Raw genomic sequence first — 18,435 nt, forward strand, 5'->3', positions numbered from 1 at the left:
ATATATAAATATTAAAAATTTTCAATTGATTTTCTGTTTTTGATAAACTCATTATTAATATCGTCAATCATTCTTTTATATAACTTGCTATAATAATTTTTTTTTTATTTATTTTTGGTTTTTTTCGTTAAATAAAGTGTTAACAATAAATTAAATTTATTTTTTCATTAAATATAAAATTTTTAATATTAAATTGTGTATTTACAAAAAAAAATGTTCTAACTTGCGTTAACTTGCGATACACGCGTTTTTTATATAAAACACTTGATTCTTCTTATTTCGCGTTGAACGTCTCATCAATTTTTTTAATTTTTTTTTATTTCATTTAAGTGGACAAAGTGTGATATTTTATTAGTTTTTAAAAATTCATTTTTTTTTTCTCTTTCTTGGCAGTTCGGTAGGTAAATATTTTGTTCGGTTTGTTATTTATAAATGTTTCTTCATCAGAATGCTTGGTAGTTTTTATAATGCAGAATTTATCTTTTTCATTAGAAAAGTTTGATATATATCATAATTTGACAGAAACTTTTTTATACATGAGAGTGAAGAAAAGTGTTTAACAAAATGAAATTCATTTGAGAGAATAATGAGAATGTTCCACACCTACGAAATTTAAAAAAATGAATTTTGTTGTAGAAAATAGATCTAAAGATTTTGGGTTTTTTGTTCAATTTTTTATAAATATTTTCTTTTATTTGACGAAAAAAAATGGTCAATGCCTACGGTTCTACGTTTTTTATACCTACCTTTTTCTCGATAGAAATTTCTTTCCATTTTCATTTTGTCGATAAAAATTTCTTATTTTCATTTTCTATGTGGTTGTAAATTTCCATTTTTATTTTTCTTAACTAAGGCATAAATTGATGCAGCTTTATAGTTGATGGGACCATATGATCGATAATCAACATCAGCATATTCCATGTCGTCGTCTAGGTCGTCAGCACTTAATGGCTAACATAGCATTGGAAAGAGAAAAAAGAAATGAAAATTAAATGATGAATGCAACACGACGGAATGTTCAATATTATTTTTCTTGAGCTTAATCGCTTTTAAATTATGTGATTGCCAGAGCTTTGTCAAGAATAGTAACAAAAAAATATTGGAAACGGTCGAGGTGATACAGCAAATAGAGATGATTTTGACTTCTGTTGTGAGTAGTGTGACAAAATTCATTCAGATCGAACAAGAGAAATCTTATGTTTCGTTTTTCAAAAATGGCAAACCAACCGATCGATCACAAAAACCAAAATATGCACAAAAGCGAAAACATTCAAATAATCCTTTCAATAAGCCTCCCGTTACTCATTTTCTTTTCATTTTAAAATGATGACGTCAGGACATTTTCTTCGTCTCGACATCGACCTGGGTGATAATATCAATTTTTTGGCTTTACTTACTCAGCCTGGACATTACTAACAGCTTCTGGCTACCAATATCACCTATTGTTGTTGTTATTACCCTCTTGCTGATTATTAAATAAAACCCATTTCGTTAATACCACCCGGACTACTTCGAAACGAATAATACGTTCCATCTTGATAAGCCTGCAGTACCCTCGACAATATCCACGTTACGGTCAGCGAGTCGAGGTCAAATATAGAATTTTACTACAGGGAGCTACTAACGCAGTGTCAGTGATTCAACTACGACGTAGTCAGGCACATCGGTCTTCCAGACCCTTCATTCCAATTCATGCTTGTTTCGTTTTTTAACTTTGGGTCTGATTGTAAAGAGCTGTTACGCAACGAACTGCGATGAAAAGATGAACTCTGAAGATGAGCTGAGTGAATAAATAACATTTCCATGCGGATAACGGAAAAGTTTCTCTCACAAAATTTATTAAGTGGATTTATGATTTAAGATGCTTATCAACGATTTCAATCTGTTTATTGATCATGCGGTTAAGAAGATTACCAAGAAACGTGGTTAATATTGTGGTTAACGATTAATAAAGATAAAAATAAAATCTACAATCCAATTAACCCATGTACGGGATTGGGAAAGTTTTTTTTTTAAATTTTCTGTTAAAATAGGATAGCGTAACATCGATTAAATAAAAATAAACAAAAAAAAATCGAGAGAGTAGTATTAGGAAGTGAAGAATGAACAATAAAAATCAAATGAATCATGAAAATAAAATATCAACCGAAATAAAATTACCTCAAAGCTTGTATTGCATATGGAAGTTAATAAAAAATTTGATAATTTCGCTTTTTTTTTCTAGTAAATGTATGTATCACTTTTTTTCGTAACGTCATCGTCAAGCTAGAAATCCAAAATAAAAATTTTCATTTTAATTCTGAGTATTTAGTGAGTAGCATTTTGTATTTGGTTTTTTGTTTCACAATTTTCCTCGTTCCCTTTAATTGTAGATTTTATTTCAATGGTCGGACTATGGTCTATGGATGTTAGCATTTATTTACAAAAACAAATTGGTTTTAGATTAGAGCTCCAAGCAGGTCTACAACCTGATTCGAAAATACCTTCACTTGAACCTTAACCTAATATGAACAGTTTTGAACTGACCTACAATTAACCTGAATATAGAAATAAGGTCAAACCAGGATCTAAAAAAATGTATCCAAATTTCAGCTTGCCTGACCAGGCTTGGGTCAGTTACTTTTGCTAAAATTACGTGACACCAATAGCTTGAACAATGAAATTCGTTTTTTGGGTCAACACAAAACGTTTTTGTTCTGTGCCTCTAATATTTCATCGGTTTTTTTTTTTAAATTAATGAAAATGATGTTTTCAATGAATTTTTTCATACATTTTTACAGGGTGTCTGAAAATCGTGAAAATAAAGTTGTTGTAGATGGCTTGGTATCCCAAAATAAACACTATTTTGTATTGCGACACGTCTCGTCTGAGCATGGATTTCAAAAGATATCTAAGTTCCATGACAGTCAAGAACAGTGACCACATCCACGTCAGATTTCTTGGTATCCATGCTCCAACACGTGTCTCCATAGAAAAAAGTGTTTGTTTTGGGATACCAGACTATTTTACGTCGTCATATCCCGTAAGCAAGCAACTCTATATTCGTGATTTTCAGAATGTATGAAAATTTAAAAAAAAAACGTCATTCTCATTAATTTAAAAAATACCCGCGGAAACATTGGAAGCACAGAACAAAGAAGTTTTGTATTGACCCAAACCACACATTTCCGTTGAGAAATCTCATCTGCAACGACTTTCCACAGTTGCTTAAGCTCACTGTGGTGACTTCACCCGAATCCAGCTGCCACTAATTAAACCTTTCAGAAACGAATCTATTATCGACAACGGTGACAAAAAGAAACGATTAGCTCTGCACTGCTCGCTGTCCTCTAATATAACAAAAAGTATAATTAAACTAAGGAAGTAAAGGACTTGATAAGCAACTGATCAATTCAGTTTATAAAAGACTACTCATACATTATACTGTTTAAGACCACTGGAGCTCATCGTTTTTTTTTTGTCGTTAAGTCGTTAAGGTTACTAAAAGCCAATTTTGCAAAGTCTTTCCCTGTTCTTTACCCTGAAAAATTACGTTCTAGGGAAGACACTAACATGAAAAGTGTGCGCCGACTTTAACATTCGCCAGCCTAATCAGATGAAACATTTATGACAACATCGCAATTATAGGTATTTATCAGGGGTGGGACACTATTCATGCTATTCACATATATATATTCTTGTCGAAGTGTCTAGGGGGTGGTATTTATTCGGTTAGTGAGGCATATCACATTTACTAAAAGAAAGCGGAACTAATCTTGTTCCGCCAATACTTTTGAGTTCTACGAGATTCGAACAGTGAAATTCACAATTTCTCAGTGACAAGAAACCTAACTTTTCATCTACACACAAGTAAGCTCTAACTTCGACGATTTATTGTAAGTAAAAAGCACATCAAATCAAACCCATTCCGGTGCAATTATGGATGCAATGTTAAATGATAGGAAGTGTCCTCTAAGAAGAAATTCTAAACAAAAAATTTTGAAAGTTGCGACCAAAAATGTAAAAAAAAAAACGATTTCATTTCATTGAATTCGACAAAACAAAATTAAAAATCAACTCAACTTTTTCGATCATTGGTTTACAGATACGATGGATCATCGCTAACGAGTGACAATTGGCGTGATCGTGCTACCGATTGAAAGAAATATTCATCAGACGACGTTGATGAGGAATAATGGTCAGATGATGTCGTTGATGAATCTTCCATAGAAGGAGTTGGTAGCCTGGCCTGGAAAATTTTAATTGTGAATTGTCAAGAATTGAATGCTTTCGCTGATGATTAGATTTTCTTAATTTAGGATTTGGTTTTCTTAACAACGTGTGCAACACACATTTGTGTTGAATCGCTTTTAGATTTCGTTCTATTGGAAACATTTAGATTACAATTGGATAAAATCCAATTTCGATAAATGAGTAAGACGCCGTTGGAGTGTCGAGCAGTCCCATAATGGGCAATCTGATAAATTTTGAGTGGAATTGATGTATAATTGTTGTATTTTTGATCTACAAGTGTTGTACAAGAGAGGTGTTAGGTTGTATTGGAGTGGTGTCAGTGTTGCCTTACTGATGTAAAATCGAGGGAAAACTGATTTGTGGGTGGTAAAGTTGATGCATAAATTTTAAAATATCCGACCTTCGTTTTTACATCACTTATACCACTATTCTCCACCTTAATACCACACTTTTCCACTTTGTTACCACACTTGTTGGTGTATTAGTGTGTTTTAGTGTTGGGTTGGTGTTGTCTAACTGATGTAAAGTAGATGGATTATTGTTGTAAGAATGGTGTGGTTGTTGCATAAAATGTTGCGTTTTAGTCCATCATTATACATTCCGCATACCACATTTTTCCACCTCAATACCACACTTTTCCACTAAAATATCAACTTTTCCACATTAATCTCATTACAAGGTGTTGTATCAATGTTGTGTCCATGTGGTGTAAGTGATGTAAAAGCGTGGATTATTGTTGAGTTCGTGGTGTATTTGTTGTTAAAGTTAAATCGAAAGAGAAGAAGAAAAGAGAACTGACGACATTGAGGACAAGTAGATTCAGATCAGACAAACACTTTTTTACACCACGAACTCAACAATAATCCACGCTTTTACATCACTTACACCACATGGACACAACATTGATACAACACCTTGTAATGAGATTAATGTGGAAAAGTGTGATATTTTAGTGGAAAAGTGTGGTATTGAGGTGGAAAAATGTGGTATGCGGAATGTATAATGATGGACTAAAACGCAACATTTTATGCAACAACCACACCATTCTTACAACAATAATCCATCTACTTTACATCAGTTAGACAACACCAACCCAACACTAAAACACACTAATACACCAACAAGTGTGGTAACAAAGTGGAAAAGTGTGGTATTAAGGTGGAGAATAGTGGTATAAGTGATGTAAAAACGATGGTCGAATATTTTAAAATTTATGCAACAACCTTACCACCCACACATTAGTTTTCACTCGATTTTACATCAGTAAGACAACACTAACACCACTCCAATACAACCCAACACCTCTCTTGTACAACACTTTTACATCAAAAATACAACAATTATACATCAATTCCACTCAAAATTTATCAGATTGCCCATTATGGGACTGGTTGACACTCCGCCGTTGTACATACGTGGTACAGTCGTAAGAATAAATTTTTATTTTCTTTAAGAAACTTCAGCTAAACCACTTCAATTTGGTATTTGCATAACCTGACCCGCAAATTGTACACAGCAAGAAAATCTCAGCTGAATCCCATATTTGCTGTGAAACTCACACCCACCGCATTGTTCCTCCCACACCATTAAAGCGTATTAGAAAACCATCAAGGAAACCATTATTTTCTTTCTATATGGCAAATAAGCTTAGCACAAAACTCGTGCTATTTACATTGTATGTATAATATCGTATATCTCATGCAGAGTATAGGTAGTAACAGCGAATGCATCCTCGTTCATATTGAGCTTATTCTTCAACAATCTAACAGAAAAAAATGTACAAATAAAATCACATTTAAAATTCAACACAAATTGAAGCACATTTAAGTACAAATCTACCTTGTTATCTAAAGCTATTCCAGATGCATGTTGTATACTTAAGACGGAGCAAAAACCCGGTGGTAGTACATTTTATATATTAAAATAAAATGTTAGTTGGTTGAAGTGGTGTGAAACATAAAGTTTCCTATAAGTCGACTAAAACATGTATTTTCAGGGCAAGTGGGTAACAGTATTATTCGGTGAGAAACATCCTTTTTTCCTCTTCCTACTGTAATACTAGAGCTCAGTCGTTGCGGTCGTTTTTGCTACTCGGTATAAATTTACCCATCGTTAGTGTGGAAAATGTGTGCAATTTTGCAGTATATTTTCTGTGTTTTATTGAAATCGAATAAAATGCGAATGGATGGTAAAACAGAAGAAAACTCATCAAAGTCGGATGAGAAAATGTAGATTTCTTCATTAGGTTTCTTTACAACGTTGCGATTAAAATATGTTGAGGGTAATTTAAGTAACTTTGTGTATTAATACTGTTCACTATCATGGTAATTAGCATTAATCAACAAAATTAGACGGTAAGAATAGCATCGCTATATACCTCTTGAGTCTGGTTTCCTCATTTGTTTTCAACGTTTTCGAGAGATTGTTGCAAAAATGTTTTTTCCTACATTCTGCTATGTAGGACAACATCTGAGGCTAAAGCTAATAGCGTGTTATCGATAACAGTTCATAGTGTATAGAACTTTAGGTGACAACAACATAATGTGAAATTGTGTGAAGGTTTTGTATTTGATGTACGACTTAAGAATGATTCATCAGCCTATGACTTTCGGATATAGTTTAGTTCATCGCTCCAAGATAATATAATTGCATATACTCTGCTAAATTACGGTAAACTGAACCTAAACAACATCAAATTATGCGTTAAGTGTCGTACGATTACTAATTTAAATTCTATCACATAGCCAGAAGCAATCTGCTTGACATTTAACGCATTGAGTAAAGGTTAATTGGACTGAAACGAAGTATTGTCGTTATGCTATGCAGTCTCACAAGCGGTGTCTTCCATAGAATATAACAGAGGCATATCATGTCTTCGATTATAAATCCATTTTCGTACGTACTGTGTTAGAACCGGCACTTTCTTGAAAGGATGTTAGAGATGTTGATGTATATAAATATATACTTGCGATAGAGAAATAACTTGTGTTTCGAGTGGTCGTCGACTAAAATATTTGCAGGTGACGAACCACTTACAAAGTTTAAAAATTAAAGCGAGGAGACGCACATCAAATGCTATAGAAATCATTGTATGAACTTCGCTGTGAACCATAAGTTCACGACTCACGATTAATTAACTAATTCAACCATTCGAGGTCTTTCATGCTTTTAATGCAGCATTGAACAATACGATGATTAAAAGGATTTTCATTCACGCGGCATCAATTAAATTTAAATGAACTGCTGCTGAATTAAACGGAATCTTTTATTTTCGGATTAAGAAACTGTTTGTGTTTGTTGATTCTAATTGAATTATGAAAATTATGGAACAAGCTCGTCGGGAACTTGAGTAAATGTTTATAAATTCGTAAATGAAATGCAACCATCTGTTCGGTGATATTCTTAAGCAAAATTTAAATTGAAAACATGGCACGGAAAAACACAACTTTGCTACAGATTTTTTTTTTTATTTCTCCTCACAGCGTCGCAATGTCGCTGGTAAAATGTAACAACTTTTACAAAAATCAGATTTACATTTTGCTGCACTGTTGAAAAAGCTCATTCATTATCTTTGCCTAATGATCAGGAAACGACGAAGAAAAACGATTACGGAAAAATTATGTGAACAAAAGTTCTTGACCGCAAAAGAAGAATTGGAAATTGCATCGTTAAGTAGAGAGGGAAAATGAGAGAAAAAACACATCTTAGTACCGAGAGGATTTGATTACCATCATTTCTCAAAGTTAAATCGACATAACAATATGCCTACGTCGGCACATAATTCAACTTCGGATGGCTTAACCTTTTTTTTGTTTAATTATTCTCTTAAATGTATTACATGGCTGCAGCATATGGACAATAACAATGAATTATTTCCAGTTTATGCCCGCACATTAAACTTTATTAAATGCCACACCAGAAATAAATAAAAGAAGAAAAATGTCCTAATACCTTGATCGTTTTTCAGCATTTACGTGCTAACATAGGAAATTAAGTTATAAACGGAAACGTATATTGATTTCGTAGCATTTCATGTGATGGCGGAAAGTTGTGTGGCTCTGTCTCTATGTACATTTATATATTATGCCAGGTCCCATTACTTGCATAATGACCGCATCTGAATTTGATCGCGGTGGGACGTGTATTTAATTTGGCTTTTATTTAAAATGGTAACATTTATCTATTTCACTAAATTGTGTACTTTATGTTTTCAGCAGTACGAAAATAATAAAACAAAAATATTTTCCGTAAACGTTGGAAAATGTATACGATGCATACACGGGTATGGGTGTTGCTGGCGAATTGAGTTATACGTACGAATGGAGAGGCCCCGAGTACATAATAATTATTATGTAGAGAATATGGCGTGTGTATAAAAATGTTTATTGAGACACTTTCCGCTGGAAAATTGTTTTAATAGAAAATTTTCTGGGAGGAACATTATTTTGTATGCATAATAAATGTTGATGTAATGTCTGAGAATATAAAAAGAAATTATGGCTAGAAATTCAATATATATGAATTAATAAAAAAAAGAAACTTTTAAAATCAATATCACAGGCAGTAGAGTGGGAGTATGGATGGCATAAGTGCTGGTGGTAATATGAAAAAGTGAATAATAAAATGTTTTTTCTTGTTGTAAATTTACCTAAATTCTATCCTATAAAATCCCGAATTGATCGCCTATTAAATGGTCACCTCATTAAATTTCAACGTTGCATATTGAGTAGTCCGTTTCGGTACACTACCGTTTTGGTTATAGTTTTTCAATTTCATCTCATCATCAACACTATTCACATTATCACAAACGCCGCCTCCGCCACTACTAGCCGAACTGGCCGTACCACTTCCACTACTGCACGATTTGCTCGGTCCACCGTTCAACGGTGCCAAATCGGCATAATGTAACCGTTTTCCGCGAGTCGTCGATGCTGACGACGACGACGGGCTGGTCGGACTGTCCTCGTCGTCGGTTAGGAAATTCTGTTCGTCATTTCGATTTGTTTGGAATGTTTCCACATTGGACATGTGTCGCTTAAGGCTAGTTCCACAGATTCGTGGCGCTGTTAAAATATTACTACTACAATTTGACGTCAATTTACTTGGACTCTTTGGCACTGGTGTTATCGGCTTAAATGCACTATTTTCATTAAACGGTTTAAACACTAATGGTCCGTTATTTTTGTAATGTTTCTTATTGTGCTTTGCACCAGCCACCGTCTGTGACGGCTGGAAATGAAAGCTATGATGTTTCCGTAACGGCAATTTTACGGGTCGACGTGATAGTGATGAAGATGATTGTGTGTTCGGTTCGGTGTTAATGCTTTTCTGATGATTCGACTGATTGATGGGAAATAATTCCTTTGGCACTAAGATCTGTTGTCGTCGGGTTGATGTTACAAATGGATTAGTTTGCGTTTGCTGCAAGCATATTAAAACAAAAAAGGATTTGTGTTAGCGATGTTGTTAGTGGTTTGTAAAGTACATGCAATGAATGGTAGAATTATTGACATAAAGATCTAATGGGGTCTGGGGATGGACTGAAAGAATTTAAATGTACACAGCAAACAGTTGACAATTTAGTATAGAAAAACTATCTGGTCAGGTGTGAGTAAAAGCTTTTAGACGTCTGAAAACTTTTAATAGAATCGGATTGAAAAACCGGAATAATTAAAAAGTTGTTGCAATGACAATTTATCGAATGCACGAACAAGCTACAAAATAAAACTTTGACGATACACATTTTCCAGCCATTTCATTTCTACATTTAATTTGGCTTAAAAAAAAAATTATTTAAACTTCCACATCATTTTAAACCTCGCAATAAATTTTAAAACACTTGAATCACCATAAAATCAACGAGAATAAATGACTCGACACACAGTCTGGTGTATATAAATATAACCGCCGCACCACCTATAAATCGCAATATACTTAATGAACTCTGAAAAAACCAGCCCATTTCCATTTCTCACCAAGAAATAAAATCGGGAAAATTTATATTTTAATATTCATTCGCATTGAAAAACGGACACAAATTTCCATAAAAAATGAAAATCAATCAATCTTATGTTTGGTAACCGGAAGAAAAACGCAATTTTTGTTTTTTCAAAGTGGAAGAAAAGTGGGAAAAAGTTTTCTTCGTCGACGTTAATTTTCGTGCTCAGCAAAAGTATTGGAAGAACGGAAAAGAGTAAAAAAAGAGAAAAAAAAACTTAATTAAAAGCACTTTTGTGTTCCAATTTGCTGAGAAAAATACTCGGAATATAATTTTGAAATTATTACGGCTTTTCATTAAACATAGCCGCTAGCTTTGAGCATCGTTCACATGAATGGCTCTAATTTATCGTATAATCGGTGACTCAATGGTCAAGCATAACCTGGAGAGGTGTTGGTGTAAAATGAAGTTTTATTCTTTCTTCAAGTTCCATTTCGTTCGACGATGGCTAGTTGAGCACTTAACTTTTAAATTTAAAAAGTTTTTTTGTTCATTTTAAAACCGGATTTGTTTCCCTAAAATGTTGATTGTGATGTTGACTTTAAGTTTTCTAATTTTGTTTTTAAAACTAAAATCTTGAATTCATTTACAGAGAAAATCAATTCTGTTTCATTGCATGTCCTTTCGACAGATACATATAAAAATGCGAGAAGAAATAAAAAAAAACGTGACAAACCTCATAATTGGATAAAGCTCCGCCATTGGATAAGTTATTTTTGCACTTATTACTATGCTTAGATTGATGATGACTACCGCTACTACTGCCATAACAATTACTCTTCCCTTTACTAGCACCAGACCCGCGACCATGTTTGTGCTTATGATGAGAAGACGAATTCGGTAAATTCATATAGACGGGTGCACTCTGACATTTTCGTTGATTGGTACGCGGTGCCGGAACTGGTGTTATGCATTCGTATGAGCTATTTGATATGCCCGAATCGCTACGATAGATGCTGTTCCGTTCCGGTTTACAATTGAATTCATCTCCTATGTATGCAAATGAGCTGTCATTTTGCATTGATGATTCATGGATCTGAATCGAGTCGGTCAGATTTTCGTACAACGGCTGATCGAAATTCTTTAATTTGCTATTTTGCGGTAAATAAGGCATGGAATGGTTGTTATTGACAATAAGTAACTGCTGTGGTTCATTAGCGAGTGAATGATGACGACGACATTTATTTACTCGCATCGAATAAAATTGCGGAGATTTTTTAATGCCAATCGATTTCAGCGAATTAAATTTCTTTTCCACTACATTCGATTTGCGATCGGATTTGGCATTTTTTACTAAAAATGGATTGAAAGGCAGCATTGAGCTGCCAGTCGTACCAGTTACTGTTGCGGGTGGCGGAAGCATTTCACTCGGATAATTATTGGTTGAATAGCTTGTACTGTTTGTGGGGTAGTTTGGATAATTTGAGTTAGTTGGATAGAAATTTGATGAAAATTGTGATGGAAAACTGTTAGCTAAATTATAGTTGTATGTTGATGGGTTATTTTTTGGACGCGGCGCCACACGCACCACATTACTGTTTGTGGATTTTGCATTTGTGTAGAACTGAAAATTGGTTAAAGAAAAAATGGTATGCGGTTAGGTTTTAGATGGACACAAAAATTGGATTAGTTCAAAACTAGAATTAGAGTGAAATTTGATCACTTTTTTTACTGTTACATGCAAGCAAGCAATACTACTAACTAACTTTTTCAAAACCAAGAAGTTAAACGAGGATCTATATATTTACACGCACATTGCTACATAAGTTCATATCACGTGCCATTTTTAAATGTAGTGACTCCTCCTTTGAGGAAAGAATGAAAATTAAAATCAAGTTTCTGTGATATGCAGTAAAGTCCACACTGATCCGCTTTAAATATTGAAACGATATTTTCCTATGATTAATTTCGAAGTATTGTCGGATGAGAAAAAGAAAAACTATAATTGAAATGGAAGTGGATTTCTACGAAAATAATAAAATCGAAGACCATCATTTTCTGGTTAGTATTACAATGGATAAAGTCAACATAGTAATCGAATTTCATTTCAATTGAAACCGTTTTATTAGGGGAATTCCTTTCATTTTAGGGGAATTCCGTTCATTTTATTTTTACTGAGTATATCGCGTATATTCTGAGTATATCCAGTATATCGAGTATATCTTCGTATATTCCGTATATCGAGTATAAGTCGCACGTGTTTGACAACAGCCACATGTAGAAAAATGAAATTTCGATCAAACAACATGCCAGTGTGTAGTTTGTGATCTCAGGAGTCTGGCAAGGTGATTAGTTTTTCAATCGGACTAATATCGGCTAAGCGATAAGACTATGAAATCATGTACCAATCACATATAAAAACAAACATTTTCCAAAGTCCTATTGTAAAAAAAATCATTTTTCTAAATGTGTCAGTTGTCAAACACATGCGACTTATACTCGATATACGGAATGTACGAAAGATATACTCGATGAACTGGATATACTCAGAATATACGCGATATACTCAGTATAAATAAAATGAAAGGAATTCCCCTATTGTTATTCGTTTGATCAGATATGTCTGGTTCTCCTTGCACAATTACATATTGCTTCTGCAAAATTTTATGGCTCTTGGGTTAGGCACGCAAATAACTACTTCTTCTATATTCGCTGTTTGATTTTTAAAAGTTTTAGCTTCCTATCCAACATTTGAAGATTTCTATTTTCGATTTGACACTTAAATGACCGCATCGGATATAAATTAAGTTAGAAAACTCTTACTAACACTCAATACAAGAAATAGTAGATTACCGCCTTGTGTAGTGGCATCCCTCGACTTCGGCTCGAGATTGCAAACTCTACACTTAGGAAAATGAAAACTTCCTCACTACGCCCCCAATGACGCAATGACTCGTTTTCCGGGTAGGACAGTGCGTAAAAACAATGTTCATGGCGAAAATATTATTCGCTATGCCTACGAATATAATAGGTTGACGAGGCCATGGATAAGGCATTATCATTAGAATAATATTTTATGTGGAACTTGGAATCCCCTCAAGACTAAAACAATCCAGCGCCAGCAAACCTTATACATCTTCGATACAAACACTTGATTTTAAATTAAATAATTCAATTAAATTTCGAATAAAAGAGCACGGCTTACGAACAATATCATAAATATTTCGGTACGAAAGTGATCGAAATTTGGGTATTCTTTTCGAAATAAAATTTGGAAAATCTCAAACTCAGCTATGATTTACAACAAGCGGCAAACAAAGGTATCGACAAGTTAATTTGATCTGATGAAAAATTTAAAATGGAAATTTCAAGTTACTTTCTCCGTCTTATTTCCTAAGTGTTTTCCATAGAATTACTAAAATGATGTCCATCTATTGATGAGGGTAAAAGGCTTATGGATTATTGATTAAATTTCTTATTTTGCTTACGGAAGGGGTTTTGTTGTAGAGATAAAATGATACATATACGCTGTATATACAAAAACAAGGATGCTATTACGTTTCTTTTCGGGAGTGTGTCATGTGCTTCGTTAAGTTGAATCTATTCCGTTACCGATGTGGTTCAGAAACAGAATCTTTATTGTACTTTGGTAAAATTATACAAAATTTTGTGAAATTATGAGAGCATTCGTCAATGATCGAATTAATTAGTCAATTATGGATTTCCATGAGATGTTGCAAGGAGACAAGATTAGAACTTCCAGAAACTGTGAAAGCAATTACGGTGACAATATTGTTACACTAGAGTGTCAGTCTCATCAAATTTATTGATTTACAGACAGGAACTTGGTACAGGGGCACTTTTAAGCTTTTCGAGTTCTTACACACTTGTTTTTCTGTTTATTCCAAGATCATTACTTTCCAAAAAAGTGTGTATAATACCTTTTTGCAAATACACACTTTTTTAGTTTTCAACGAAAAGTGTGTAATGGCTACACACTTCACAGATAGTATCTATTTGGGTTATTCTGCTATACAATTTAAGTGCTGAAATTCGTATTAGTAACTAAATTAAAAACCAAATTGACACCGGAAGTGTGCTAAAATTTGAAATGAAAAGTCCTTGGGTAGATCAAACGCGCGACAAGGGAAGCACCTTTATTGCTTCAATAAATGTTTTCTTCTTCCCCAATTCGCGATGTTCTCAATAAGAGTGCGTTGAAATTTTCTTTTCGGTTCATTCGAGGATTCGATGAAAATTCAAATTTTGAGGCATATTCACGGCTTGAATATGGTTCGAAAGGAAGAACCCAGTTCTACAGATTTTATGTTTGAATGAAACGATTCTAGTTAGTATTTCATATCTAGCTATTTGCAACGAATTTGTAAAAGGAAAAGGAAAGGAATTTCAAGAAACTATGAAATTTTCCGTCACATCAAAACCCGCCTCTGTGTCAGTCACAAAATTATTGAATCCATGTTTTTAATTCATTGCACTGAAGTTGCACTGAATAAACACCCAGTTCCTGAAGAAATCACGAGCAGTTAACGTTTCTTCAGTAACTCAATGTTCCTTTGGGAAGTCGGTGATTCTTCTCGCCAATTAAGTCTTACTAACGAATAAAAGTGTAATTATTAAGAAAACAATAACGCGAGCTCAGCGGGCGAAAAAAAAATTGGCTAGTAAATGTCCAGACGTTTGAATTCTGTTCCTTTGAAATGACGCGAGTACAGAGGAAAAAGTACCTATATTGACAAAAGGTACGCAAATTCAACGTTTTTGAACTGAAGAAAATCCCTTAAGATACATTTGTCACTAAACTTGTTCAACGTTTTGTAAAGGGAATATTGCTTCTAAAAAAATTGCAGAAGTGACCAATCCCTGAAGAAACGTTAACATCCTAACTGCTCGTAATTTCTTTAAGGAAGTTCATTGACGGAACTCGACGTTTCTTCAGAAAGTCATCATTTTCGTTTTTTTTTCTTGTTGCAAGTGTGTAATTTACACACTTTCGTGTATGCACAAAAAGTGTGTAAAATACACTCTTTTAAAAAGTTTTTACACACAATGTGTAAAATACACGCTTAAAAAAGCCCGTGACTTGGTAACAGAGGAGCGTTCCACGAATGAGAGATCAATTTAGAGATTTGGGAAATTTATAAAAAGCAGAAAATTGAGTATAAACCACCGCAACGCTGGAAACATTAGATCCAAGTAAATGTAAATATTAAAAGAACATTTTAAACGTAAGAAAAATAAGAGATTGCGTGTCCGAACAATACGAAATTTAGTCCATTTCTGAAAAAATGTAAACAATTCTACAAATGTGACGACAAGAACGATAACCGAAATGAATGTTCTGAGTACAATTTAGCCCATCCATTAGTTTTAAATCCATTTGACAGCGACAGCTCGTCGTATTTACGGTGTCAATATGATTTTCCTGGTTTAGGTGGTTGTATTAAAGAAGCTATCGTGAAAAAATGCTACAACAACTACTATCGCAATGAAACCTGTTCAAAGCATCCATATAAAGGTGGACCGGGCAAATACGTCAACTACGACTCCAGCCATTGTCAAAGTTATATCGAATGCTGATGAGACCACAGTTTTCGAAATTTATCAGCCAACATACGAAATTCGTTATTGTCCACCTGGAGGTTATTCGCCAATAACACGTGATTGCAACCGACAGTATGTTTGTCCAACGTTCCCGGTCAATTATGGTTATATATCAATGTCTACTGCAACTACTACGACACCAACAACTTAAACTACTGCAGCTTCATAAGCTGTGTGAAGACGATTTTGAATATTTTAATAGATAAATTTAGTAAATTGGAGAATGGCAAGATAGAAATGGGCCAATCTGAATTGTAAGATCACAATTTTAATATTGTTGTCGGTTAAGTTGCATGTCTATTGTTGCACTGGAAAACCAATATCTCAAAGCTGGAGAAAGAAAATTTCTGGGGAATACAACAAAGAAAACACACCCTTTGAGCCTGTCGATCTTGTGGCGCAAGTGTAATTTAATTGTTGCACCCATCGATCATATCAAATATTTTTTTTGATTATTTATCACAATGGGATTAATCTTAACTTCAATGATAATATTTTATAGCTACGACTCGTAGCCTACGAGATCTTGGATCAAAGATGTCTTATTTATCACAATGGGATGCTTATAGACATAATTTCACTTAGAATGATCGAAAATAAAATTGTAGGAAAGAATGGAAGAGGGAGCGATTAAACAATTGGAAGTATTAGAATCCTTATTACAATTCCACTACCGTCACTTGAGCCATTGTCTATTCAAAATCAAAAATATTTCGTTTTTTGTTTCCGTTCATTAATCGTAACATAATTACTTTAACAATCGGCATGATCATTTGATTGTCGCTTAATCCGTGTTATGTCGGAAATACGTACTGACAGAAGTGTCAAATAAAATGAAACTGAAAACTTACAAAACTGTGAATGAATAACAAAAATTGTCAACTGATAACAACACTCAATGTAATAAAGGTGAAACTATACATCAAATTAATATGATTCATTCTCCGACAGTGAGTCTGTGCTGAATGTCAATGTGTTGATGTGAACATTCAATATTTACAAAGAATTGGAATTGATAAAACGTGTGATATCAAAATAAATAAAATAAAAACTAGAAAACAGTTTCGTTAATCAAATCGAAAACAAAAGAAGAAAAATAAAAAAAAAATGAACGAAAAACTGTGTATTTCATATCCTCTACTCACCACACAATAACTCATCCAACCATATCAAATTTTTATACCAAAACTCGGAAAATTCGCATTTTTCCCACATTACATTTCGCTTCAAGTCAAAAACTTTTTTTTTACCAAAAAATTTATATTTTAAGGGTGTTTCACATCACATTACAGCTCTGCTGATAACACTTCAATCATTTTACTCTTTTTTCTCGGTGGGTGTTGCGAGGCATTTTATATTTGTTTGATAGGCAGATTTATTGGAATATATTTGGTGCATACTATGTAATGAGAATGGCTATTATTGTTGCCATTTTTAGAGACAGCAGTAAGTAGTAATATTGCCTGTAACCGGAATTTTATGAGAAAATTGTTTTGATACTTAAGCTCTGCTTCAAATTGTTAGTGAATTATTTGGAAATTTGACTGAGATCTTATCGAAAATTATGAAAAATCGTAATATATTGAGAAAATAAAAATTCGGCAGCGGCACAATCAATACTTTTATTTGCACAGTCATCGCAATGATATCACGTTACAATTTATTTTATTTTTGAAATTTATTTTTAAATAAATTCGAATCATATACGATTTGACGTGCACATAAAATACTGATAAAAAACATACCTCAATGTACCCAAAAAAGCGGTGTGTAAATTTTGATTTGGTGGAGTTTTGGTATAGATATGAAAGGTAGCTTAAATGTTGGTGAGTTTCATTGCAATTTATTTTTATATAAATGTGCCTTCAGGGTGCATGAACTGTTCATTTTATTTACTATAGATAGATTTAAAAATGTGCACTGCATATTGTGCAGTCTTAGTGTAATTGCTAACATATCAACGAAGACATGATATTAATGGTCAGATTTAAAGTAAAAACTGATTCAAAGAAAATGCATTATGAAAACATGCTTTGTGTTCGTAAAGCTGGAAGGATAAAAAATTAACAAAGGAACATAGAAACTTATATGTTCGGTAAATTATAGCATCCACAGACTTGCTTTTATATTTCTAATTCAAAGAGGATAATGTCAGAAACAAATCTTATCAAGATAATATATTCAAACTTATAAATCAATTAATTAAACATCAAAAACGGACGAACCAAATGTTTATGAAACAAATATCTCAAGTCAAAATTAAAGACTTTTGAAAGTATGTCGAGAATCAGGAAGCATCATTCAATGATCTGTTTAGCTCTGCAATCGTTTTAGAACCCTTCATTTATAGAAATTCAAAGAATCAGAGTTAATCAAGCCGGAGTGAAAAGATTGAATTCAAAATCAGATAAAGCAACTCGATTTTCTGATTTATTCATTCATTTTTCATCGATATTACCATCAAAGAACGACAGGTTCACTCAATTTAAATTTAAAAATTAATTAATCAAATTATGTCGTTAGCTAACTAATCTACAACTACTTATACACTGTGGCATCATTCAATGAACACAACGGACCCAAACGATCCAAGACAAACACTGAAAATCGACCGGACTCTCTACATTTTATTCACAAATTTT

At 33.4% G+C, this 18,435-nt stretch overlaps 1 protein-coding gene across 16 annotated transcripts in view; it reads right to left on the reverse strand.

Annotated features, from left to right (window-relative positions):
• Nucleotides 1-323: 323 nt before the first annotated feature.
• LOC119071130 (hemicentin-2) overlaps nucleotides 324-18,435 on the reverse strand; it is a 144,916-nt gene continuing 126,804 nt past the window's right edge. For 2 of the 16 annotated variants that reach the window (XM_037175804.1, XM_037175805.1), the window contains 3 exons: nucleotides 10,908-11,795; nucleotides 8,882-9,654; nucleotides 816-951 (listed from right to left, as the gene is read on the reverse strand). In XM_037175804.1, coding sequence (XP_037031699.1) covers nucleotides 8,920-9,654; nucleotides 10,908-11,795 — 1,623 coding nt within the window. In that variant the 3' untranslated portion in view covers nucleotides 816-951; nucleotides 8,882-8,919. Of the gene's footprint in view, nucleotides 952-2,160; nucleotides 2,266-3,893; nucleotides 4,229-8,881; nucleotides 9,655-10,907; nucleotides 11,796-18,435 lie in introns of those variants that run through there. The other 14 variants (XR_005086598.1, XR_005086599.1, XM_037175806.1 and 11 more) reach the window with 11 other exon arrangements.

This window comes from Bradysia coprophila, assembly GCF_014529535.1.
Source record: "Bradysia coprophila strain Holo2 chromosome IV unlocalized genomic scaffold, BU_Bcop_v1 contig_144, whole genome shotgun sequence".
Lineage (NCBI taxonomy): Eukaryota > Metazoa > Arthropoda > Insecta > Diptera > Sciaridae > Bradysia > Bradysia coprophila.